We start from the raw sequence: 26,201 nt of genomic DNA on the forward strand, positions 1-26,201 counted from the left end.
AGAGACCTTGTAGCTGTCGGCGCACTCCTTAAATGCCTGCGACAGCCAGGGCTGGTTCAGGCCAAAGCCAGGAGTACCACTGTGTCTCCCGTTCGGTGACAGAAACCCAAGCACGTGAGCCTCATCTGCTGCCTCCAGGGAGCACCAGCACGAAGCTGGCCTTCTCGAGCAGAGGAGCAGGACCTGATCCAGGCATTCTTGATGCAGGTGCCCCAAAGAGTGACTTAACCACAGCCCCAAACCCCTCCCCTGCCCAGGAATTTCATTTATGGCCTCTTACTATGCTTTCAACACTTGCCCGTGTTTAAAGTACATTTCTCTTACAGTACATATAACTGTAGGATCTGTGACAGTCACTTAATAGAAGGTGTTCAATTTTTTTAAGAAAAAACACTCAGGGCCCACGTGATGGTTCAATTAGTTAATCCTCCACTTTGCAGCACAGGGATCCCATATGGGTGCTGGCTCATGTCCTGGCTGCTCCACTTCCCATCTAGCTCCTTGCTAATGGCCAGGAAAAGCAGTCAAGGATGGCTCAAAGCCTTGGGAACCTGTGCCCGCGTGGGAGACCCAGATGAGGTTCCTGGCTTTGGCTAGGCTCTGCTCCGGCCGCTTCTCCCATTTGGGGAGTGAGCCAGCTTGTGGGAGACATGCACTGGCTGCCTTCAATGCAAAGGGACAGAAATAGAATTTGAAGCACAGGATAACGTCAAGGCACCTGTCGTGGGAGACCACAGGCAGGGTGGCTATGCCCCAGCAGTCCCAGCCCCACCCCCTTAGCCTTCTACAATGAGCCACTCAGACACCAAGGAGACGTATTTCAAATAGTTTAATTTTAAAAATATTCTATCCAGTGCTAAAATATGTCTTCACTCGCTGTTGTCCATTTCCATTTTCTTAAACTTCTTTGAGACCAAAAATAAATCGCAAAGTTCAACTGGACATGCAGATTTCAAATAAGAGGGAACTTTCTAGAAAGTCTGAGCAGGAGTACTGGGAAGAATGGGTGCTGATGTCAGAACCCTGAATTCTGGCTGAGGCAGAGTGTCTGGCAGGAGGCAGGAATGGCATGTACAGGTGGGCAGGGAGCTGCGGGCATGTGTGCCTGTTAGGGGCAGGGCACAGGGCACCCTCAGCAATGGGAACCCACCTCAGTGGGGGCAGAGACGCCCAGCAGAGCAGGGATGGCCTTTCATCTTCCCCATCCTCCACAGCCCCACGCAGTCCCTCCCAACAGCAGCCTACAGGGCCCACAGCCTGTGGCACAGTCCCACTGGCCACTTTATCCTTTCAAGTACCCCTGCAGGGGCCCTCCCATCTCTCTCTCTCTGTCTCTCTTTCTGTCTCTCTCTCTCTCTCTCTCTCTCTCTCTCGGACACACCAACAGCTCTGTCCAGAGGTCTTGCCCCAGGGGGTGACAGAAAGCCTGGGAAAGTGGACAGGAGCACTCTTCCGCTCAGTGGCCCAGCAAGCAGGTGCCAGGAACAGGAAGGTGATGCAGTGACCCGAGTCCTTGTTTGGCTTTCAGGCTGGACGCTTCCCTACGTGCAGGCTCTGCACCCCCACACTTGCCCTCGACCCCAGCAACACGGCATGGCTAGAGCCAGAACGCAATAAATAGAAGCAGGGGCTGGATGCAGATGGAGAGCGCCAGGCGCTGCTAGCTCTCAGACGCTGTCTGTGGCACTGCAGGCTGGTCCACACAGAAGCGCTTCAGAGGCGGGGCACTCGCGTCTTCCTCCTCCTCAGCCACCTAGGAGCAGTCACAGCAGTGGATGACAGGCCCCAGCTGCACCCCTCCACCTCCCGGCCAGCACCCCCAACAGCACACACCGGGATGGGGAGTTGCTGAACCATGGCTCCACAGAAGCAGAGCCCCTGCTTTCTGTCAGAGAAACCATGATGCCCCGGCAGCTGCTCACCTGTATCTCCAGGGGCACAGGCTCCTCCTTGGTGAGGGTGGGCGGCTCATCGGCGACCTCCGAGGCCGGCAGAGAGGGCTCTGAAAGGCAACAAGCTCAGGCCTGGGCAGGAGGCTCACACTCCGATACCCTGCTCAAAGTTCTGTGGAGAGGTTGGTCGGGGGAGTGGGCCTGGCAGGGCCAGAGTCTAGGGGGAAAAGAAGGCTAGATTCCAGGAGGCTCTGCACACTGGGGTGGGGGGCAGCCAGGTCAGCAAAACTCTGGATCTGCCACAGCTGCTTGTCTTGTTGCTTTCCAGGCCATGCATCACAACTGTCACTTGAGCCCCTCAGTTTTGGAGAGGGCTGCCACGAGAGTAGATGCAGTGAGGCAGGGAGGAAGCGAACCACAGCTGACCATGCCCTATGCCTGTGCCCATGTACCTGGGCAATCAGCTGACTGCTGAGGCTGAGGGACCCAGACAGGGACATCAGCTGCACTGGGTACCAGGTTGGAGTCCTGGACTTGCCGCTAAGCCTTGGCAGCCTCCGCCTCTGTAATGTGGGGCTGGCAGTGACAGTCTCTAGGGGCTTCAGACAGCATCATCTGAGGCTTCTAATATGCAAAGCTCTGCCCACTGTGCCTGGTCCCTCTCTACTTCATGAAAAGGTGAAGTCACTCCTCCCTCGACACCCCACAGGTGGGGACTGGGTGCCTGGTGCCATGGTGAAGACAGTGCCTGCATACCATGGCACAGAGCCTGAATTCAAGTCCCAGCTCTGCTCTCTGCGAACACAAACGCTCTCTGCCAGCACCAGGCCCAAGGGAGGCCTCGACAGAGTTCCTGATCCCTGCCTTCTGCCTGGCCCAGCCCCAGGTACTCTGTGGGCATTTGGGAGGTGAACCAGTGGATGGAAGATGCCTGTTTTGCTTTGTTTTATGTAAGGATTTATTCTATTTATTTGAAAGGAAGAATGACACATGGAGGGCAAAAGAAAAAAAGATCTTCCATTTGCTCGTTCACTCCCCATAAAGGCTCAAGGGCCAGGGCTGGGCAAGAACAAAGCCAGGAGCCAGGAGCTTCTGCCAGGTCTCCCATGTGGGTGCAGGAACCCAAGCAGTTGGGCCGTTCTCTGCTGCTTTCCCAAGTGCATCAGCAGGGAGCTGGATGTGACGTAGAGTAGCCAGGACTCAAACTGGCATTGTAATATGAGATGCTGGCATCACAAGCAATGGCCTAATCCACTGTGCCACAACACTGGCTCTTCTCTGCTTTTCAAATTTAAAAAATATATAAATAAATAACTATGCCAAGCTGTTCTCCAATGATGCTGCTGTGGGGTGTACCCCTCAATCTCTTCTTCTGAGGATAAACATGAAGAGGCCCCACAACTCACCCTCGAGTATCTCCTGGCCCAGCGTGGGGGGCTGGGAGTCATCTGTGCGGAAGTCGGAGGTGTGTGCTGGGCTCAGGGACTCGCTCTGCTGGGGGCTGGGGCTCGAGTTGGTACTGCTGTCCACCTTGAGCTGGTAGACGTCCGACACAGAGCTCTGGTTGCTGTTCTCATCTGAAACCAAGCACAGCCAAGGCAGTGCGTCTCTGCCTCATGGCTTGAGTGACAGCCTGCACCCCCACGGGTCCCTCAGCACTGCCACCCACCCCCTAGAAAGGCACCACCCCCTGCAGACGGGCTGCAGGCTCCCAGCCAATTTATCCAAACTCTATCTCACAGTGCACTGCCTAGGCAGAGAAGCAGCTGCCACCTTTACATTTTTGCACTGTGCATACTTGAGGAAGCTTGGGGTATGCCCTTCACCCCCTCCTTTCTCACCTAGCAATTACAGCCTGGACTTGGTGTCTATCAGTGCCCAGGGGAAGGGCATACGCCTCTGGCCAGCACCTCCCAAGCTTCCTTCCAGAAAATGACACCTGTGCCTGACACTCCTCTGGGTACTGCAGGCTGGCTGGTGGGATTTGTGGGCAGTTGGCTCAGGCTTTTCCATGCAGACTGCCACAAGTGCGCCAGCTCTGTCTGAAGGTCTCACACCACCACCCAAGCTAGGCACACAGCAGGCCCCGCCTCCCTCGCTGCCCCCTGCAGCCTGTCACCACCAGGGGTGCAGTGTGCAGCTAGGACACTCCAACACTCACGGCCCCTTCTCCTCCTGCCCTAGCTCAGGCTGCTGCACTGAGGAGTCGGCCTTCTGTATGGCTCCTTTCTGCTCTGCCTCCATGCCACTTCGCCCCAAACCCTTCCCACGATAAGCCTCACATGCCACTGCCCCTCGGGCCAGGCTCGAGGGCCCCATCACAACATACAAAGCTTGTCTGTCCTGGTCATTGGCCTCTCCACCTGCCCCCTCATCCGTGTACTAGCATGCAGGGCCTTCTCTCATTCCAGTGGTCCCGGAGACATTCTGGCTCAGCCCCTCCAAGCACCTGCCGGACCTGCCATACCCCATGCACACCTGACCCATCATTCCACACATCTGCTCACGCACCCTGTGCAGGCATGCTCCTTGACTGCCCAGTGTGACACACAACACACACCCGCATTCAGGTTGCGTTCATTACTGAACAAAGAGGATGGGATGGTGACCACGCAGTGGAAACAGGGCCTCACATCTCCTGGGGCTTTAAGATCACTGGATTACCTGTCCCCTGCACATGGCTACAGGGCAGCCCTCACTCGCTCATACGCTCCTCTGACAGGGCAGTGTCCTTGGCAGTCTGGGAGGACAGTGCAGAGGGTAGACCTGCAGGCTGGGCTCACCCAGTCTATGTCCAGCAAGCAGCATGTGCTGCGTGGGCAATGTCTTCACCCATGGCTGGCAGTAACAGTCCGGTGCATGAGCACAGGCTGACAGAAGGGCACAGGTGACATGCTGCAGGAACAGCCGCTGTCTGGGAGGTGGAGCAGCAATTCCAGCTGCCTTCCTGGCCCCAGAAGGAAGTAAACAGTGGACTTGGGCAGCTACTCTAAGGCATCATTACCCAATACTCAGTTTGAAGAAAAGCACTTCGGATCCAGAAAGCCAGGACCTCACGCAGAGCAGTCTGGCCCTGGAGCGGACTCCTCCTTTCTGAGTCTCAGCCGAGCACCTGACCCATCAGACAGCAGGTGCATGGGAGTGCCATGCCAACAGCCCTGAGTGCCCAGCGGAACACCAACATAGCAGCAGCTGTTGGGGTCCGTGCAGTGGATGTGGGGGACACGAAGGTGTGAAGAGTATTGTTCCATTGCAGGCAGGGCCGCAAGGAACTTCCCGATATTTGGCAGTGTTTCTACAACCACCTGAATGCAGCTCCACCTTCTTTTGCATGGACACTGGACCACCCTGCGGAAGAACTCTAATCCATCCAGGCATTGTTTGCTACTGTGAGGTTGGCCTTTTACTCAATGTGAGCTTGGAGGTTAATGTCAATAATGTCTTGCAAAAGGGCCTTCTATTATTCCTACTGTCCTGGCTGTCCCCACTGACCTTATACTAATCAAAGGACCCTTATTTAGGGTTTCATTCTTTCCTCAGTCTTTAGGTTCCCCTTTTCTTTGTGATACAAGATTGAGTTGTAGGATAAGAATTGTAGCAGGAACTTCTACTGTTTTTAGGTAAAACAAATGGCAGAATTATCCTTAGAAACACCCACTTGACCATGACGTAAAAAGTCTGAGCCAGAGTTTGACTGATTTTGTATAAATAAAGCGGACAGCTTTCCTGCATTGTCCATTATGATCATGAAATCCTAGTGGTCCGTCTTTCTTTCCTCTTTGCGCCTCATCCACGCACCCTTCGCGAGTTCCGAACTCAGCTGGAGCTGGACTCTAGCAAGCAGCCATGCAGCTGACACACACAACACATAACTCAGGGTCCCCTCAGCTATGTCACCTGTTTCCTGCAGGGAAAATGGAAGGCGGCAACTCACCTTGGAATTCGAGGAGGAGGGAGGAATTGGCAGAGGTATCGGAGGGAAAGCCATTAGGTTCTCGGGCGGCTGAGTTGTTTGATTTGCACTTTTCTTTCTAGAAAAGAAAAAAACAAGAGGGATGTGACAGAGCCAGAGCTGCACCAAGAGGGAGGCGCCATCAGTGTGCCTATGAGGCTGAGCAGGGCAAAAGTGCCCGGGACCCTAGGACGAAGTCTGTGCCAGCAGCCTGTGACTGCCCCACACCAAGCTCAGAAAGCCAAGTGAGAGGGCTCTACTACCCTGGCTTGGCGTCAACCAACCCTTTCCTACTGCATGGGTGAGAAACACTAAATACTCAAGCGGGCAAGCCCCCTGGCTAAGCAGTATCACAGGGGCACAGGTGTGAGAGGGAATGCTGTGCATGACCCAGACAGCGCCAGGATAAAGCAGTTCAGTCCTTCTCTTAGTGTGATGTTATGGGTAAGGGTGTGGCAGTACTCAGCACTTGCTGCCAACATGCAAGTCCAAGGGCAAAGCCTCAAGCTAGGCATGCAGAACTGAGAGAGTACACCCAAGGCTGAGGTTACGGCTGGGCCACCTCAAAGGGACCAGCCTGCACTTGCTCTCTGCTGTGGACTTGGTGTGCTCAGTCCACAGCTTGGCTTCTTGAAGAACTCCCAGCCGCATGTGTCATCAATCAGGCATCCATGGTCCTGCAAACACCTCCCTGCATCTTCTGTATGAGGTTATCATTTTAATGTAATGGCACGTACATATGTTACGTAAACATGATTTTCAACAGTTGGCACTATGTTCTACAAACCACAATTCACTTAAGTATTTTCACACGTCACACATGATTTTTAATGTATTTAAGATGTGTGTGTGGGAGGGCAAGGAGCGTGGGGGGGGGAGCAATATTATGATGCTTCTGGAATCCGTATCAGAGTACCAGTTCAAATTCCAGGCGTTCCACTTCCAAACCAGCTCCCTGCACCCTGGAAAGTAGTCAATGGCAGGCCCAGGACTTGAACCTCGGCCACCCACGTGGGGACCTAAATGGAGCTCCTGGCCCAGCCCAGCTCATTAGGGCCCTTTGCGGAACAACTCAGACCTCTCTCTTTCTCTCCTTCTATGAACTCTGCCTCTCAAATAACTAAGTCTTAAAATGAAAATCATGCTTGCTTGTCACTACTAGGAATAATAAAGCCACAATGTTCAACTTCCACTTTTTATGCAGATAAATTTGCAAACATTCCTTGTACACCAAAAATAATAAACATTATTTTCTCTGAAATACAATATACTTCACCATTTCTCTCTAAATATTAATTTATTTGAAAGGCAGATCAACTGAAAACAAGCAAGTCAGAGAAAGAGAGAGAGAGGGAAGGCCCTTTCACCCACTGGTTTCACTCCCGAAACAGCCTCAACAGCCAGGCCAAAGTCAGCAGGGAGGAACTCACCCTCATCTCCCACGCGCGTGGCAGGGGCCCAAGCACTTGAGCCATCCTCCACTGCCTTCCAGGAGCATTAGCAGGGAACTGCACAGGAAGCGGAGCAGCTGGAGCTAGAATCACCACTTGGCATCACACATATTCAAGCCCTATCTTTCTATATTCAATTCTGTGTTCAAATAGAATTTTTAAAACAGAAAATCACCTATACAGCCAGACACAACATGTATTAGGGCACAACCAAAGGTATGTGGAAAAATACACTTTTAAAAAAATACACTTAAAAGACACATATAATATTGGGAGAAAAAAGGTAAAAATCAATGCACAGATTTTTGCATAATATGCATTTTCCCTGAACTCTTTGAAGATTCTTCTTTTGTACAATACTGAAAATTTCTTTGCACCAAAAAATTAAACATAAAAGTATCACTTAATAATTTAATCTTCACAGAAAGTTTTCAGAAAGAAACAAACATATATCTTTATTTCAAAGGCAGAGAGACAGTGAGGGCTCCGCTGACTACAGGTTCAGTCCCCACCTGCCCCTACCAGCCAGGCTCATCAGGCTGATGGCAGGAGCCTGTGCTGCCACCTGGGCTCCCACGTGGGGAGCAGGGGCCCAAGCACGGGAGTCCCGCTCCACTGTTTCTCAGAGTGTGCATTAGCAGGAAGTTGGAACGGAATGGGAAGAGTTGGGATTCCAATATGAGCACAGGATCCACTGCTGGCAGACCAAAACCCATTCCTCCATAAACTTCTCACCCACCCCTCAAAGATTTATGTATTGATCTGAAAGGCAAGGTTCCAGCAGGCTGGGGAGGGACAGCCAGCCTTCCATCCTTGTTTCGCTCCCTAAATAGTCACATCAGCCAAGTTCTGCTACTTTCCCAAGCACATTATCAGGAGTGGATCACAAGTGGAGCAGCCGTGACTTGAACTGGCACCCATTGGGATGCTGGTGCCACAGGAGGTGACATAACCTCCCACAGCAGCACCAACTCCTTCACAAGCTCTCTGAGCAAGGATACAAACAAGGATAATACAGCATTACAACCTGTAGTTTGAACACAATTTGGCTCCCAAACTCAAGCAGATATTTAAACATCAAAGCTGTAAGTTAACAGCACTTAACTATTAAGAGGGTAAAACCATTAATCCCATGATGGCATGGGGGGATGGGTCCTCGTGGCAGGTCCTTAGGTCACGGAGGGCATGAGGGCTGGTCCTAAGCCAGAGGTAGGTGTGGCCTCTGTCAGCTTCTTGGCTTCGCCCATGCACCGCCATCCCCATCTGACACCCTGACTGGAGGCCAAAGCAAAGGGGCTGCCTGATCTTGGGCTGTGAAGCCAAGCTTTCTTTTAGAAAGAGCGTGCCTTGTGCATTATGTTGTGGCAGTGAAGAGCAAAGATACTTCTGTACCCCACCCACCAATTTTCAAACATTTTCCGATGCAACCAAAGAATTTTCCACCTTTTTTTTTTCAGTAAGTATGTATTAAAACAACAGAATTATGTATTGAGGATAAATTCCTAGAGAGAAAACTCCTGCCTCAAAGACAGACATACCAGAGCAGGGTGGTAAGCACGGTACAATCAGCTGCCACTCCAGACACTGCTAGCCTACACTGTAACACTGTCTTGGGTCCCAGCTACTCCACTTCTGATCCTGCTAATGCACACGGAAAGCAGCGGAGGATGGGCCAAGTCCTTGAGTGGCTGCCACCCATATGGGAGACCGCGCTGGAGTGGCTGGTTCCTAGCCTGACCCAGTCACAGCTGTTTTGAGTTTATGGGAAGTGACTCAGCAGATGGCCTATGCTCTTGCAACTCACTCTGCTATTCAAACAAGCAAGCCCTTGAAAATGAGCGGTTTGAAAGCATTTTAAGCCTTTCTGTGGGTATGCGCATGCGTCGTACATATGACCATCTATATCTGACTCACTGGCCGGTACTGAGTGTGTCCATTTACTCTCTGAGCTTTGCCCCATGCCTGTCTCCTGCACATGCTTTCCCTGTTTGACAGGATCACACTGTTTCTCCTACACCGACAACCTGCCACAGCCTGCTGGGGCCTCCCAGGCCCCCACAACCAGCACCGACATTGTGAGGAGCCCTTGAAGAAACAAAGGGGAGGGAGGCCAGCGTCTTCATAGCAGTTTCCTTGCCCGTACACACACGCCACCCGCCAAGATTTCACAGCCTCATCTAGCGCCCATGGCGTTAATGGCAGTACCAAAGCTGGGGCGAGGTGGGGGAATAAAGAGTTGTTCCGGAAGCCCCCAACTTCCAACCATCCACTGCTTGGGTCAGCTATCTCAGCACTCCTTGGGATGCCTGCTCCCAGAAAAATGCTCCACCAGGAGGATGGTATTACTGGAGGATGGTACCAACCGGGGGATGGACCCACCTGAGGGGATGGTAACACCCAGGGGATGGACCCACCTGAGGGATGGTATCATCTCAGGAATGGGTACTGGGGCAAAAGATGGCAGACGGGAAAAGGGAAAGGCTCGACCCTGAGGACAACCTTATCCCCTAAATTCAATGATTTTTTCCAATAAAAGATGTATTTATCTCTATTTGAAAGGCAAAGGAACAAAGGAGAGACGCAGGAAGAGAGAGAGAGATTCCATCCACTGGTTCACACCCCAAATGGCCACAATTATCAAAGGTGGGCCAGACCAAAGCCAGGAACCCAAAACTCCATCTCCTTCTCTGATGTGGTCTGCAGGGACTTAAGTCCCTGGGCCATTACCAGCTGCTCTCCCAGGCGCATTAGTAGGAATCTGCACCCAAAGCGGAACAGTGCAGATTCAAGCCAGTGCTCCAGTAAGGGCTGCGAGTATCCCAAGCAGCAGCTTAATGCACTATGCCACCAAGAATTCATTTGGATGACAGCAAATCAGGGTTTAGGCTTTGGTGCTCCTGTGTGGAGATTTATTAATCGTGGAGATCTGCCCCCAAACCAGATCCCGATGCCCGAGTACTCTGAATCTCAACCCTTCTCAGCTGACTGAGAATGCTGCAGAGAGCAGACTCCTTGCTGGGATAGCGGGTAAGCCTTGCTGGCTAACAGCTAAGGTGTCTGGGCACGTGCGAGGCGTCTTCATCATCTCCTTCTTCCTTCAGTGATTATGGCCTAAACGTATCAGAGTACAAAGTTGTGTTAGATTCCTCCTCTAGTTAGATCCGTCTATTCACCAGTGTTGATTCCTGTAACTCATGTTTACCTATCCTGCTGCTTGGAGCCTGGTGACTCCCCTAATCCCTTGTGAACTATGGCTGGAGTAGGTTTGTGTATCATTGTTCAGTTAACTTGCAACTTTCACCAACTTTTGCTTGTCCTGCAAAAATTGGTATAAGAAGCCCAGAAAAATTCAATGGAGCGTGTGCATTGATTTATCTCGCCTGTGCACCCCCTGTGTCCCAAAGTTATTTTCAGTGCAGATGTCACACGTGGAGTCCTGGTCCCCAACAGAGGGACCACCATCTGAGACTCCCCTTATGTGTCATCAGCCAAGATGGATCTGAGAACTAGCAGATGAGTGCACAAAAGAAACTAAGCAGACATGGGCCTGGCGGCGTGGTCTAGCGGCTAAAGTTTTCGCCTTGAACGCCCCGGGATCCCATATGGGCGCCGGTTCTAGTCCCAGGCAGCTCCACTTCCCATCCAGCTCCCTGCTTGTGGCCTGGGAAAGCAGTCGACGACGGCCCAAAGCCTTAGGACCCTGCACCCGTGTGGGATACCCGGAAGAAGTTCCTGGATCCTGGCTTTGGATCGGCATAGCATCGGCCGTTGCAGTCACTTGGAGAGTGAATTATCGGACAGAAGATCTTCCTCTCTGTCTCTCCTCCTCTCTGTATATCTGACTTTCCAATAAATAAATAAATCTTAAAAAAAAAAAAAGAAACTAAGCAGACGCTGGAGGAAAACACGCACCACCAACAATCTCATACACAGCAATCGACACCAGCAGCTTCATCTCAGCTACCCATCTGACCCAGCTTCCTGTTCATGCACCTGGGGAAGCAAGAGATGATGGCCCAAGCCCTTGGGCCCCTCCCACCGTCAGAGCAGACCTGGAAGAAGCTACTGGTTTTGGCCTGACCCAGCTCTGGCTGCTGCAGCCTTTTGGGGAGTGAACCAGAAGATAGGATATATATCTCTGTCTCTCCCTCTGTTAAAAAAAAAAAAAAGTTGCTGTTTCTAATAGAGTAAATTCAATGGCAGGAATAGATGCAGCTGAATAAACGATTAATGAATAAAAACTAGGTTGGTTAAATCAGAATTAGGAAAGGGGAAATGAAACAAATGAGAAAAAGAAGGGTCCTGTGCTACAGCACGTTAAGCTAATCCTTGCCAGGCTGACATCCACGTGGGAGCACCAGTTCATATCCAGCTACTCGCTTCTGATCCAGCTACTCACTACCGCACGGGGGGATGGCAGAGAGGCCCCGAGTACCAGGGCCCCTGCCACCACATGGGAAATCTCCATGCAGTTCCAGGCTCTCCAACACAGCCTGACCCAGCCTGGACTGCTGTGCCACATGGGAAAAGATCCAGCAGATCAAACATCTGTCTCCCTGATTTTCAAATAAATAAGTAAATCTGTTAAACAAATAAATATTGGGAGAACCCAACTGCCAAAAGGAAAAAAAAAAAAAGAAGAAAACACAGCTGGCTATAAAGTTTATAGGATCTCCTAACAGAAGTTCTACAAGAGCAAAGAGAAGAAATTCTTAAGTTTCTGGAAGACAAGTGTGTTATCTAACAAAGAATCAAGAATCAGAAAGATAGCAGATTTCCTAACAGCAACAAGTGAAACCTGACCACTGAGTAATCCTCTCAACATGCTGAGAGAGAATCACTTTGAATTTAGAATTTCACATCCGAGAGAGAAACAAAGATACATCCAGAATGCTTTCCCCCAAAAAAACCCTGGGACAAAAACCTCGAAGGACACATTCCAGCAAGACAAATGGAACAAGAAAGAAGAAAGGGGCAAAGTAAAATTAATAATGCTTATTTTGCCTCAGTAAGTGATAACTAAAACAAGAAATGCAAAAAATCTCGATGGCCATTCCAGTCAAAATCAAGAACAGAACATGAGTGGAAGTCGGGGAGGGATGGAAACAGACGTGGTTAAAGTGTGTTCTGGGCATTGTCCCATAGTCGCAGGGAAACCCAGCTCTGGATGGTGGTTATACACAGAGCGAAGAACCAGCAGCACGTCTTATGAAGCACAACAAGTGCCGCAGGAACAGCGTGCGGAACACTGAGTGCAGCAGAAGGAACCTGTGTGCTCATCACAGCGGAGAAGGAGGAAAAGTCAACTGTGGAAACAATTCCTCCCCGAAGGCTCTGAATTTCTTGCTGGCACCGTTTTCCTGGTTTCCTGGTGGACAGACAAGGGCAACCTGCTCTGCAAGTGCACAGTAAGCATTGTTGTCCTAAGGCCATTTCTGGAAAGCTGTTGGAAATACTGTCTTCTTCCATTCGTCCCTCTGCAGACAGAAACCTGACTTTGAATTACAAAAGTGGGGAAGAGGAACAGGTAGCTGGGCACTGCTTGCATAAACGCCTCTCTGTAGGGAAGGACGCTGTTAGGTTAGGCCCTGGATGCTCACCTCCCCTGTCACAGCGCTTACTTCAGTCCTGGCTACAACAATTCCAACAGCTTCTCTCTAACGAATCTTGGGAGGCAGTGGATGACGGTTCAAGTGTGTGGGCCCTGCCACTAGTGTGGGAGACCAGGATGGAGCTGTGGGTAGCTTTTGGGGAATGAATCAGAGGATGGGAGAAAAATCACTCCCTGCTCCTCCCTCTCTATATTGCATTTCAAATAATTCTTTAAAAAAAAAAAGGCTGGTGCTGCAGCCTAGTGACTAAGGTCCTCCCCTTGCAAGCCCGGGATCCCATGTGGACACTGGTTCTAATCTGGGTCGCCCTGCTTCCCATCCAGCTCCCTGCTTGTGGCTTGGGAAAGCAGTGGGGGACAGCCCAAAGCCTTGGGACCCTGCACCCGCATGGGAGTCCCAGAAGAAGCTCCTGGCTTGGGATCGGCATAGCTCCGGCTGTTGTGGCCACTTGGAGAGTGAATCAATGGATGGAAGATCTTCCTCTCTGTATATCTGACTTCGCAATAAAAATAAAATAAATCTTAAAAAAAAAGAGGCTACTGGGTCACCCTGGTTCAAGTCCGTGTTCCTCTGCTTCTGATTCAGCTCCCTGCTGAGGTGTGTGGGAGATATCCAACAGAGCCCTTAGTGCTACTAAAAAGCCAGGAACAACACCCTGACAGAGACCACGGAACCCCACACTGTGACCCAGCAGGCAGTCCTCCCAACAGGTGGGGCTCAGGCCAATGGCCACTCACCCACGTGGGAAAGATCAACGTGGCCCTATTGCACACACACAGCACCTACACCACCACCTCCAGGTGTGGCAGGAACAGTGCCAGCCAAGGAGCCTGCAAGAGAGCACGTGGAAGGTCCCCTTGGCTTCAAAGGAAGAGATTGCAGAAGACATTTAGAAGGACCAAATGGTTTTTTCAGTTTTATTTCTCTGAAAATGCAGAGTTATGAAAAGAAGACAGAGAGAGAGAGAGAGAGAGAGAGAGAGAAATATCTTCCATCTGCTGGTTCACCTCTCAAATGGCTGTAATGGCTGGCATGGGCTGGGCTGAAGCCAGGGTGGAACTCCATCAGGGACATCCACAAGGATGGCAAGGGCCCAAGCACGGGGTCATCCTCTGCTGCTTCCCCAGGTGCATTAGCAGGGAGCTGGACTGAAGTGGTGCAGCTGGGATTGGAACCTGTGCTTACACGGGATGGCGATTTTGCAGGCAGAAGCTTAACCACCTGGGCCACTATACCAATTCCCAGATCCATTATTTGTTTTTAATATAAATTATTTTCTCTAGATTAAAAACAAAAACTTGAGGCTAGCATTGTGCATAGGTTAAACTGCTGCCCATGGCACATCACATACGAGCACCAGTTTGGGTTCCAGCTGCTCTACCTCCGATCTAGCTCTCTGCTAATGCTCCTGGGAAAGCAGCAGCAGATGGTCCAAGCACCGGAGCCACTGCTACTCATGCAGGAAAAACAAACGAACTCAGGCTCCTTGCTTCAGCCTGGCCCAGTCCCAGCAGGTGCAGTCCTCTGGAAAGGCAGCAGACTGAAGAGCGCTCTTTGTCTCTCCTCTGTAACTCTGCCTGCCTTTCAAATAAGTTAAACAAAAATTATTTATTTTTTATTAGAAAAGCAGATATATGTAGAAAAAGAGAGACAAAAAGATCCTGCATCTGGTGGTTCACACCCCCCAAATGGCTGCAACATACAAAACTGAGCTGATCCAAAGCCTGGAGCCAGGAGCTTCCTCCGAGTCACCCATGTGGGATACGGGTCCAATGCTTCATACCTTCTTCTACTGCTTTTCCAGCCACTTTAGCAGAGAGCTAGACTGGAAGTGGAATAGGCAGAACACAAACCAGTGCCTGTATGAGATGCTTGTGCCAGAGCAGAGACTGGCCTGATGTGCCTCCACACCAGCCCTGAAATAAATAAATCATTAAAACAAACTGACTTGGAAACTACTGTTCCTCAAGACAGGGGAAAGTGAGGGCAACGCTAAGTCACAGATGGAAACTGATGAGAATGGCACATCATCAACAAAGGACTTCCATCTGCAATATGGAAGGAAACAGCTTCCAGGTGCTGAGTCACTCCTCAGACACCCACAGCAGCTGGGCTGGGGCAGACCAAGGCCAGGAGCCCAAAACTCCAGCTGGTTCTCCCATGTGGGTGGCAGTGATCCAAGCATTTGGGCTACCATGTGCTGCCCTCAGGTACATTAAAAGAAAGTGAGAAAGGAAGCAAGCAGGGGTGCCAGGAACCCAACGAGGCTCTGCAATATGGGACCTGGGCATCCACAAAGCAGCTCAATGCACTGTGCCACAACACTGGGCTCCTGGGTGAGTTTTGCTGGTGGGCTTTTTGTTTGTTTTTTTAACATCTTGAGGGCCCAGAGTGTTGGCTCAATTGGTTAATTCTCCACCTCCAAGCACTAGCATTGCATATGGGTGCTGGTTTGTATCCTGGTTGCTCTACCTTAACTTCCTGCTCCCTGCTTGTGGCCTGCAAAAGCTGTCGATGATGGCCCAAAGCCTTGGGACCCTGCACCCACAATGGCTCCTGGCTTCAGACAGTCCAGCTCCAGCTGTTATAGCTCTTTGGGGAATGAATCAGCAGAAAGAAAATCTTTGTCTCTCCTTCTCTCTGTAAATCTGATTTGTCTTTCCAAAAGAAATAAATAAATCTTTATTCCCATCCAGCTCCCTGCTTGAGGCCTGGGAAAGCAGCTGAGGACGGCCCAAAGCCTGGGGACCCTGCACCCACACTGGAAACTCAGAAGAAGCTCCTGGCTCCTAGCTTCAGTCTGGCTCAACACCAACTGTTGCAGCTACTTTGAGAGTGAACCAGCGGATGGAAGATCTGTCTGTCTCTCCCTCCTTCACTGGGTAAATATAACTTTCCAATAAAAATAAATAAATCTTTAAAAAAATGCACATTGATAAAAAAAAAAAAAAGATAGACAAAATCCATTGGTCCAATCGTCAAATGCTCACCACAGCCAAGACTGGGAACTCAATACAGGTCTCAGTCTCACCACGGGGGTGTCAGGGAACCAAAGCCTTGAGCCATTACCTGCTGCCCCCTAGCGTTTGCAATTACCAAGAAGTAGGGGGTGGGAGGGTGGGTGGAAATCCCAGCCTATACAAAATTGCACCACATAATTCAAAATAAAAATATATTTAAAAATAAATAAATAAAAAAAATTTTTAAAAAGAAGCTGCAATCAGAATCCAGGCACTGGGATGCAGCACCCACCACATCAAACACCGGCCCACCTTGGTGGCTTGTTCTTTTCAGCTGTTTGAGCTTTAGGGGCCAGCACTGCGGTATAGCAAGCTAAGCACCCCATATGGGCACCAGTTAAAGTCCTAGCTGCTCCACTTGCCATCCAATTTCCTGCTAATGTGCCTGGGAAAGCAGATGAAGATGGTCCGAGCACATGGGCCCATGATACTCATGTGAAAGACCCAGACACTCTGAGTTCCTGCATCCAACCATGCCAGCCTATAGTGGCCATTTGTGGGGTGAACTAGTGGATAGAGGATCTCTCTTCCTCTCTCTCTCCTTCCTCTCTCCCTGCAACTTAGCACTTCAAATAAATAAGAAAATATGTATTTTTTTTAAAGTGTATAAGCTTTATATTTATCATATTGTACAGGTCTGTTCTACATATCTTTTTGTACTTGGAAAAAAAATTTTTTTTAATTCTAATTTTAAGGCACAGCACGATGGCCCAGTGTCTAAATCCTTGCCATCCATGCTCCAGGATCCTATATTGGTGCTGCTTTACTTCCCATCCAGCTCCCTGCTTGTGACCTGGGAAAGTAGTTGAGGACGGCCCAAAGCCTAGGGACCCTCTACCTGTGTGGGAAACGCGGAGGAAGCTCCTGGCTCCTGGCTTCAGACTGGCTCAGCTCCGGCCATTGTGGCCACTTGAGTAAACCAGCAGATGGAAGATCTTTGTCCCCCCATTCTGTAAATCTGCCTTTGAGACAAAAATAAATAAATCTTTTTTAAAAATTCAATTTTGAAAAAGAGATAATCCGGGAGCATCTCACCCTGAGAGAACACAGCTAAAGGAGCTCACAAGGGGCCCAGTCCTGCAGCGCAGCACATGAGGCTGTATTGGTGACACTAATGTCTCATTATTTGAGCACTGGTTTGAGACGCAGGACTCCACTCCCAAACTACTTTTCTGCCAAGACACCTAGGAAAGCAGCAGATGGCTCAGGCATTCGGACCCTGGCCATCTATAGGGCAGAGAGGGAGGTCCTGCCTGCTGGCGTTGGCCTGGCCCGCCCAGCTCAGCTGTTTCAGGCATCTGTGGAGTGAAGATCTCTCTCGGCTCTGCCTTTCTAGTACATAAATAATCCTAGAGAGAAATGCAATGTAACAGTCAGAGATAATTTATTCTATTTACAGATAGTTTTTTCCCCTTTAAAGATTAATTTTTTATATTATTATTATTTGAAAGGCCGTTATAGAGAGGGAAGGAGACGAGAGAGAGAGATCTACCATCTCCCCAAATGGCCACAACAACCAGAACTAGGCTGGTCCAAAGCCAGAAGCCAAGAACTTTGTCCAAGTCTCCTGCATAGGTGCAGGGCCCCAAGCACTTGGGACAACTGCTGCTGCTTTTCCGGGCATATCAGCAGTGAGTTGGATCAGAAGCGAAGCTGCTAGGACTTAAACCAGTGCCCATATAGGATATTGGCACTGCAGGCAGATGGCTAACCTACACACCATCGCGCTAAACCCCCCAGCTTCCCCCACCAACTTTTTTTTTCAGACTTAGTTTTATTGGAAAGTCAGATACACAGAGAGGAGGAGAGACAGAGAGGAATATCTTCCATCTGATGATTCACTCCCCAAGTGACTGCAACGGCCAGTGCTGCACCTATCCAAAGCCAGGAGCCAGGAACTTCCTCTAGGTCTCCCACACGGGTGCAGGGTCCCAAGGCTTTGGGCCATCCTCCACTGCTTTCCCAGGCCACAAGCAGGGAGCTGGATGGGAAGTGGGGCTGCCAGGATTAGAACTGGCACCCATATGGGATCTCTTGGTACGTTCAAGGCGAGGACTTCAGCTGCTAGGCCATCGTGCCAGGCCCCCTAGCTCCCCCTTTTTAAATATTATTGTTGGAAACTAGAGTTAACAGAGAGAGAGAGACCTTCCATTTACTAATCTAGTTTCTCAAATGGTTGCAAAAGGCTGTACCAGAGTAACTTCTCCCAAGTCTCCTTGAGACCCGATTTTTTTGTTTGTTATTTGTGTTTTCTTTTAAAGATTTATTTATTTGAAAGTCAGAGTTACGGGGGTAAGAAGGTAAACACACAGCTCTTCCATTCGCTGCTTCACTTCTTAATGGCTACAATGCTGGGGCTGGCCAGGCTAAAGCCAGAGCTTTTTCCGGGTCTCCCACATGGGTGCAGGGGCCCACGCACTCTGGCCAAATTCTGCCGCTTTCCTAGGTGCGTCAGCAGGGAGCTGGACCAGAAGTGGCGGCTGGCGCTTGAACTGGAGCCCACATGGGATGCCAGCTCTGCAGGTGGCAAGTTAACTAGTCACACCACAATACAGGCTCACAGATACACAATTTCTGAACCAAAGAGAAGAGACAACAAGAGGTTTATAGCACAGTGCTACTTAAGAGCTTTGTAACAAACACACCAATTTCCAGCCAAGGAGGCAGCAGCGCTGCTAATGCCCCGAGATTTGGATGGAGTTCCTGGCTCCCTGCACTTCCGCGGGGGACAGCCCTGGCTACCGCCGAGATGTGGGAAGTGAACCAACAGATGGGAGCTGTCAGTTTCTCTCTGCCTCTCAAAACAAAGAACAACCCATAGGGAGCAATGCTGTGTGCTTTCCAAGAACACACAGGAATACAAATAAACCCAGAGACACTGAACAGGAAGCTAAATGACATCACAGTAGGCAGCTCATTGGCTAGGCAGAGGGGTTTGCAAGCCGCTTTGGAAAAGCACACGTGCATGCTGTGGGTATGGGAGGCAGCACAGATGTGGTGTCAATGACTTAAGCCTGCTCCTGGGTAACTCCAAGCCCTGGGCTGTTCCACAGAACCACACGGAACCAGAGGCCTAGGCTGTGGTCTGCCAAGCCCTGGAAAAGCAGAAGAGGTTAGGAAAGAGAGCAAAGGGTGAAGATGATGATGCGGGGAGCAGTGACGCAGGGAGCCCTGCGGTCCCAGGGAGGTCGCCCCTCTGGGACCAAGAGGCGAGCAAGGAGAGAAAGGAAGAAATGGGTACCTTTTGGTGGTTCTCATCTTCTGCACTTACCTCCTTGCTGTCTGTCACAGGAACCCACTTAAATATCCTAAGGGATGTGTCACCCACCGTCACCCACTTTTTCTCCCTAAAAGAAAGACACTTCTCAGAAGTAATCAAGCAATGCAGTACATTTTGCTGTGCGTTCACTTGCGTTGTTCTCGTCTTAGCAAATCACTCCTTTCAGCTGCAATGCCTTTAAAGCCCCTCTGCAGTCTGTGGCACCTTACCTTGTGCAAGCCTGGCCCTGTCCCTGCCACCTCTCCTAGCACACCTGTCCCAAAGCCTCTGTCACAGAGATGATGCCCCCACATCTCTAGACCCAGCATCAACCTTATTCTCCAAAAATGAAACCTACCCCACTGCTGTGCACCAAGGTCCTGCAGAAAACACAGGCTGTTGAAGGTGTGGTCCCTACTTTCCTACCATGGGAGTGCCCAGCGACGGCAAGGCTAGGGGGTGGATGCCACCTTACAACATGATGGTGGCCAGGATGTGAAGAAGGCCGTGGGGCAAGGTCAGAGGAGGCTCTGCTGAGGAGAGCCCTCTGGGTGAACCATGACTCCATTTAGAAACAGACAGCAGGGACTGGCAAATGCTAAGCCGCCACCTGCTCTGGTTCAAATCCCAACCACTCTGCTCTGATCCAGCTTCCTACTGATGTGCCTGAGAAGGTGACAGATGCTGACCCAAGTGCTTGGAGCCCTGCTACCCATGAGGGGTGCCTGGATGGAGCTCTGTGCTCCTGGCTTCGGTCTGCACCCCCAGCCCCAGCTGTTGTGCCATTTCAAGAGTGAACCAACAGATAGAAGACTGATTTCTCTTTCAATCTGTCACTCTGCCTTTGAAATAAACAAAATCTTAATATTCAAAATATTAACATTCAAAATATTAATGCCAGAAGCAAGCAATCTCTCACCCTGGCTCTTAAAGGAGCCATGGCAAGACCATATGTGGGGTGTTATTATACAAAGGGGTTAAACACCATATAAAAAAAAGAAAGAAAAAGGCCTCCACTTCCCCTACGCTCAACACATGCCTGGGGAAAGTACAGGAACATTCCAGAATATGGGAGTAGATTATGGACAATCAGATGATGTGGATGGGGCCTGAAGCTGTGTTTGGGGAACAGCAAGCAACCAAGTGGTGGGAGATGGCTGTGCCTGAATCCTGCCTCTTCCTTACTGGGTATTGTCTTTCTTCTTGTCAAAGGTGGAAGACTTAGCTGCAGCCCTCCCTGAAGCATGCGGGAGATCACAGCTAACTGCATCACAGTCCCCAAACTCACAGACTCCATCACCAAGCAAGGCCCCCAGGCAGGTGGGAGCCTGCACCCCATATCTGAGCACCGAGCTCCACTCCCGGCTCAGGCTCCTCCTCATCCCAGTTTTCTGCCTACAGCATCACAGGCTCAGGCACCTGGGCACCTGCCCCCTCCTCAGCTTCTGCCAGGCCCAGGCCTGGCCATTGTGGCCACTTGGGGGAGTGAACCAGGAGGCAGGATTTCACTCTCTCTGATCAGTTTTAAAGTTAGAAAAAAGCAGTTCTCAGAGCAGAAGTCCTAGGCTTTCTGCAGCCAGCGCCCTGTCTGCTCACAGTTGCTTTCTCCCCAGATTCCTTACTCAATGGTCTAACATGTTTGCCCATCACAGTGTTCTTGTCCCGGCAGCTCATTTATCGAATCACAACTTCAGAAAAGGCAACAAAATGATTTAGCACACCTTCAAAATCCCTATTACTCTGTTACTACTAAAAATACAAACAGAAATCAAACTGACAGAGCAGATTTTCGAATAAAATAAATAAAAAGTGGGTTCTAATTATTTTAACACTGACTTCTCAACTCCTTCTGGTCCTGGTCTGACTGCCGTATAAACCACAGGAGACACACACCCCACTAGGGAAAGAGTGGTAGGTGTGGAAATGGCAGTAATCCTTCTCCTGGGGCGGGCAGGGTGGCCTAATAGGTTAATCCTTCCTTGCATGCACTGACATCCCATACAGGTGCCTGTTTGAGTCCCAGGGGCTCCACTTTCCATCCAGCTCCCTGCTTGTGGCCTGAGTAAGCAGTGGAGAACGGCTCAAGTCCTTAGACCCTACACCCACGCTGGGAGACCAGGGGGTCACCCCTGGCTTGGGACCGGCCCAGCTCTTGCCCTATTAGCCATTTGGGGAGTGAACCAGCAGATGGAAAATCTGACTCCTCTCTGTAACTCATTATAAACAAATCCTTAAAAAAAGAAAAATCCCTTCCTGTCTGGCCCTGTCAAGACTGCCTAAAGAAGAAATTATCTAGAAGCCATTTTCAAACGTCAGCCTTCAAGCCCAAAGCTTGGGAGAAATTCTTCCCAAAGGGCAGATGGCAGGTCTCCTCGGAATTCCACGGAGGCTCCACTGCATCTCCTAGACCCAACAGAATGAAAACAAGCAGAAGGCTCAGCACACACCCGAAGGTCTGCCAGCCAACGCGTGCGGAGACACAACCAAGCCTGCTTATGCTAAGAGGTGAAGCCAGGACCCTACCTATGTCAGACCTGAACCGACTTCTCAAGAGTTTCAATACCAACCCGCAGTTAGGAGAAAAAAAAAATCAGGTCACTACTGTCGCTTTTTGCTATTAAGCAAATAACGCCATGGCAAACGTAGAGACGGTAACAGAAAACAGCTTAGAGAAACTGGACGAGGACTAGCAGGTAAAGGCTTGACAGACGTGACAGACCCCAAAACAGGAGCTCCTCCTGCGTCTTCAGGGTAAGGATTCTAACCAACTGCCCCTCCACCACCCTCGCTGGTTCCCCGATGACCATGCTCCCTCCCGCGGCAGGTGCATCAACCAGAGAGAAACTCGGGGACCCAACTTCCACTAAGGACGTGGAGCACTCGGCCGTCGGCCGAGCCACAGGCTGGCTGTGCCCACGGGGCAGTTCAGAGACTCAGGACCGACCCTCGATAGGATGCAGGCCTCGCAGGCCGAGCGCGGGCCGGAAGCCGGAAGTTCTCCCTGCTGCTCGGGGTGCAGTTCGCGACCCAAGAGGGTGCGTGAGTGTGGGCGGGGCGGGCAGGCCAGCGAGCCGGGCGGCCGCTGATTGGGTGCGGCCGGCGCACCCTCCGACCTCACGCCGACGCCAGTGAGCCAGCCTTCCGCCCTCTCCGGTTCCCCTTCCCCCCTCGGGTCTCTGGGCGCCGGTGGCTCCCACCCCAACCCGCCACTCGGGGCGTTCCACGGGGGGTCTGGACCCTCGACGCGCAGGCGCACGCCGACACCCCTCCTTGGCTCACTCCCTCACCATTTCCGCACTTTCTCGATGGCGGCCATCACCTTCTTGATATCGTCCTTGGCCCGGCTGCGGGTTTCGGCCCGGACCGACCGGCCCGACATGGCGGCGGCGGCGGCGGCAGCGGCGGCGGCGGCGGGAGTGACAAGGGGTCAGGGGATGCGGGGGGCGGGGGGGAGGCAGTGCTACCCAAGACGCGGGGAATCACGCGCTTCACGCGCCGCCGCCGCCGCTGCCTCAGCAGCGTCGCCGCGGCCCTCGCCCCCTCCCTCCGTGCGCGCGTGCGCCAGGGAGCGCGCGCACCCGCCCGCCCCTTGGGGCCCGAGCCCTCAGCGCGCCTGCGCGCCCCGCCCCGGGGCGTCCCTCCTGTACCCCCTGGGAGTTCCCCTGCACCCACCCCAGGGACCTCCGTGCGGGGTTCTGGGTGTGCGGTGGGTCGCACGTGCTGCAGCCAGGGCGAGGTGCGAGGCACTTGCCCGTGGAGACGGGCCAGGGGTATGCGGGGCCGAGGGAGGATTGGGTTCAGAGATCAGCACCCTCATGCCACGTCCAGGGGTGACTGCCATAACATAAGTTGTATGAACTTGACTTTGATAGGACCAAAGTTCCACACCCATCTGTCCTGCCTCTCAAACTCTCAACCTTCCCAAGATTACTTTGACTGTGCTCCCAACTTCAAGGAATTTCACACTTTTCTTCAGCCAATCAACTGTTGCCCCAAACTTTCTTCACCTGATGAACTATTTCGCTTCCAATGGCCAGTTCAAACTCGTCTTCAAGATATCCTAACCTCCCGGTATTCCTGTGAAGCCATCATTAGAAATGCACGCCTCGTTGATGAGGGGCTCTGTACCAAGTGTTGAAGATGTGTTGGTTTTTTTCTTTTAAGATTCAATTATTTTTATTGCAAAGTCAGATATATTGAGAGGAGGAGAGACAGAGAAGATCTTCCATCCAGTGATTCACTCCCCAAGTGACTGCAATGGCCAGAGCTGTGCCAATCCAAAGCCAGGAGCCAGGAACTTCCTCCAGGTCTCCCACGCAGGTGCAGGGTCCCAAGGCTTTTGGCCATCCTCCACTGCTTTCCTAGACCACAAGCAGGAAGCTGGATGGGAAGTGGAGCTGCCAGGACTAGAACCGGCATCCATATGGGATCCCAGCGTGTTCAAGGCAAGGACTTTAGTCACTAGGCCAACACGCCGGGTCTGATGTGTTGGGTTTTTAAAAGGATGTATTCATATGGAAGGCCAAAAGAGATTTTCCATCCACTGTTTCTCTCCTTCCCCTCTCCCCACAGTTCCTGTAACTGCCAGGGTCTGGGCCAAGCCAAAGCCGAGACTGTGAACTCCATCCAGGTCTTCCCCCATGGCTGCCACAGCTTGTGCAGCTCCAGGAAATGGGGTCATAAGTGATGTTAGCCCTCTTTGAATTTGGCATTCTGACAGGCAGTCTTCAAATTGCTTAATCCACTGGCCCAGAACACCTGCGCTAGGGGTGTTTCCGGTTCAGTAGAACATGCAGCCCAGGAAATGGGTATTTAAAAATGCCAGGCAGGGTGATCTGGATTACAAGGTAATCTAGAGTGACCTTGAAGCTGCTCTCACAGGCCTAACAGACACAGAGGCTGTCAATGCCAAGTGCGGGCGTGGTGCCTCTCCAGTGCACGTGGCTCCCTTGCTCTTTGCCCGACACCCGCCTGCTTGCAAGCAGGTGTTTGCAGATGACTGCAGGGTAGGGAGGGTTCTGGCGACGCAGGAAGTGGGTTGCTGGCAGCTGTTTTTCTCACCTCTAGGGGAAATGGCTGCATGCCCCCCAAGAAATGCCTAGGCAGCTAGGGACGCCACGTGGCCTGTGTCTGTTGGCCATTCACAATGTGCTGATTCCAATGATACCCACGGTGGTGATGAGTCAACCCCACACAGTCTCCCCAGTGCCCCCATCTAAGACTGCCTGTGTACACATAGTTTCTCTATTTTGCTCCAGAAAATGTCACCACTAGGGTACTTTTTATTTTTTCAAAGTTTTATTTCTGTTTGGAAGACAGCACCAGAGACAAGAGTGCTGTTCCACTTGATGGTTCACTCCCCAAAGTCCCACGACAGCCAGGTCTGGGCCAGGAGGTCAAGAGGTTAGAATTAGGTCTCCCTGTGGCTGGCAGAGACCCAAGTAACGAGGGCCTTCTCCCAGTGCTTCCCAGGCACCTTAGTGGGGAGATGGATGGAGGAGTGCAGGATAGCTGGGACTGGAACCCAGCACTCAAGATATTGCTGTGCCAGACACCTGACCCTTGTTTAAAACAGATCTGTTTATATTTATTTAGCCCAATTTGGCAGCCAGTTTTGGGAGCTGCACTCACACAAAAAAAGCTGCTTCAGGAGTCCCAATTCTGTTTCACCAAGTATTCCTACTTACACCTCTCCCTCTTTTTTTTCCTTTTGGAAAGGAAAAGCAGATTTACCAAGAGACGGAAAAATCTTACATCTGCTGGTTCACTCCACAAGTGGCCACAACAGCCAGAGCTAAGACAATCCAAAGCCAGGAGCCAGGAACCTTTTCTGGGTCTCCCATGCAGGTTGAGGGTCCCAAGGCCTCCAGTGCTTTTCCAGGCCACAAGCAGGGAGCTGGAAGTGGAGCAGCCGGTTCACAATCAGTGTCTGTCTCAGATGCTGGCGTTTACAGGCAAAGGATTATCCAGTTTGAGCCATCGTACCAGCCTGTTTTCAATTTTTGATTCCCGATTACATACTATCTTCCCCAGAGAAGTAGTGGATGCCCATTGCCCACATCAGAGCACTGCTCCAATTCTGGCTCCTGACTCAATCCGGGAGGCAGCAGGAATGGCTCAAGTCCTTGGGCTCCTGCCACCCACGTAGGAGACCTGCATTGTGCTCCTGGCCCCTGACTCCTGCCCAGTCCCAGCCGCAGGTGTTGCAGGCACATGGGGAGTGAACCAACAAGTTGGGAGCTATTTATGTACAAAAGGAAAACAAACCTAAAACTGATTTCTCCAACTTTTGAGAAACTGTAAACCCACACCAGTTGAAATAGTATTCTAACAGGATGAATGCTACTTCCCCTCTCAAGCACTTTCATCAACAAAAACAGAACAAGGGCCTGGTGGAATGATGGCCTAGTGACTAAAGTCCTTGCCTTAAATACGCCGGGATCCCATATGGGTGCCGGTTCTAATCCCTGCAGCTCCACTTCCCATCCAACTCCCTGCTTGTGGCCTGGGAAAGCAGTCAAGGACAGCCCAAAGCCTTGGGACCCTGCACCTGCGTGGGAGACCTGGAGGAAGTTCCTGGCTCCTGGCTTTGGATTGGCACAGCTCTGGCCATTGCAGTCACTTGGGGAGTGAATCACTGGATGGAAGATCTTCTCTGTCTCTCCTCCTCTCAATATATCTGACTTTGCAATAAAAATAAATCTTTAAACCAAAACAAAACAAAACCCCTGCAGCATTCACACTTTCTCCCCATCCCCAACAGCAGCCTCCCATTCCCCAACGACGTCTGTCCAGCAACTCTTCTGTCGTATCTTTGTCCATCTCTTCAGAAACACACGAGGCAAAGCAAGGTAGGAAGGACAGGATTTATTCCCATTTTACAAACAAGTTCAGAGCTCAATCAGTGACACCCCCCCCCAACCAAAACCGGAGCTAAAGACTGCGGACTTCAGTGACTTGACATTTCATGGCCACGACCCCTCCCAGGTGCATCATGGGGCCAGCCATGGCCAGA

The 26,201-nt window shown here is 51.2% G+C and overlaps 1 protein-coding gene across 2 annotated transcripts; it reads right to left on the bottom strand.

Moving 5' to 3' along the window:
* Positions 1–812: 812 nt before the first annotated feature.
* Positions 813–22,701, bottom strand: LOC121168014 (B-cell CLL/lymphoma 7 protein family member B). 2 transcript variants are annotated; one of them, XM_040997772.1, is made up of 6 exons: positions 22,474–22,692; positions 19,199–19,274; positions 5,827–5,923; positions 3,299–3,469; positions 1,923–2,002; positions 813–1,753 (listed from the first exon to the last, which is right to left on the bottom strand). In XM_040997772.1, exons 1-6 carry the CDS (start codon positions 22,563–22,565, stop codon positions 1,661–1,663), a joined length of 609 nt encoding a protein of 202 aa, XP_040853706.1. In that variant the 5' UTR covers positions 22,566–22,692; the 3' UTR covers positions 813–1,660. The 2 variants fall into 2 exon arrangements, with proteins under 2 accessions (XP_040853706.1, XP_040853707.1); XM_040997773.1 differs by lacking the exon at positions 3,299–3,469 and having other exon boundaries at positions 22,474–22,701.
* Between the last annotated feature and the right edge of the window lie 3,500 nt (positions 22,702–26,201).

The sequence above is a fragment of the Ochotona curzoniae genome, unplaced genomic scaffold, assembly GCF_017591425.1.
Source record: "Ochotona curzoniae isolate NIBS_2020 unplaced genomic scaffold, NIBS_Ocur_1.0 patch437, whole genome shotgun sequence".
NCBI classification, from domain to species: domain Eukaryota; kingdom Metazoa; phylum Chordata; class Mammalia; order Lagomorpha; family Ochotonidae; genus Ochotona; species Ochotona curzoniae.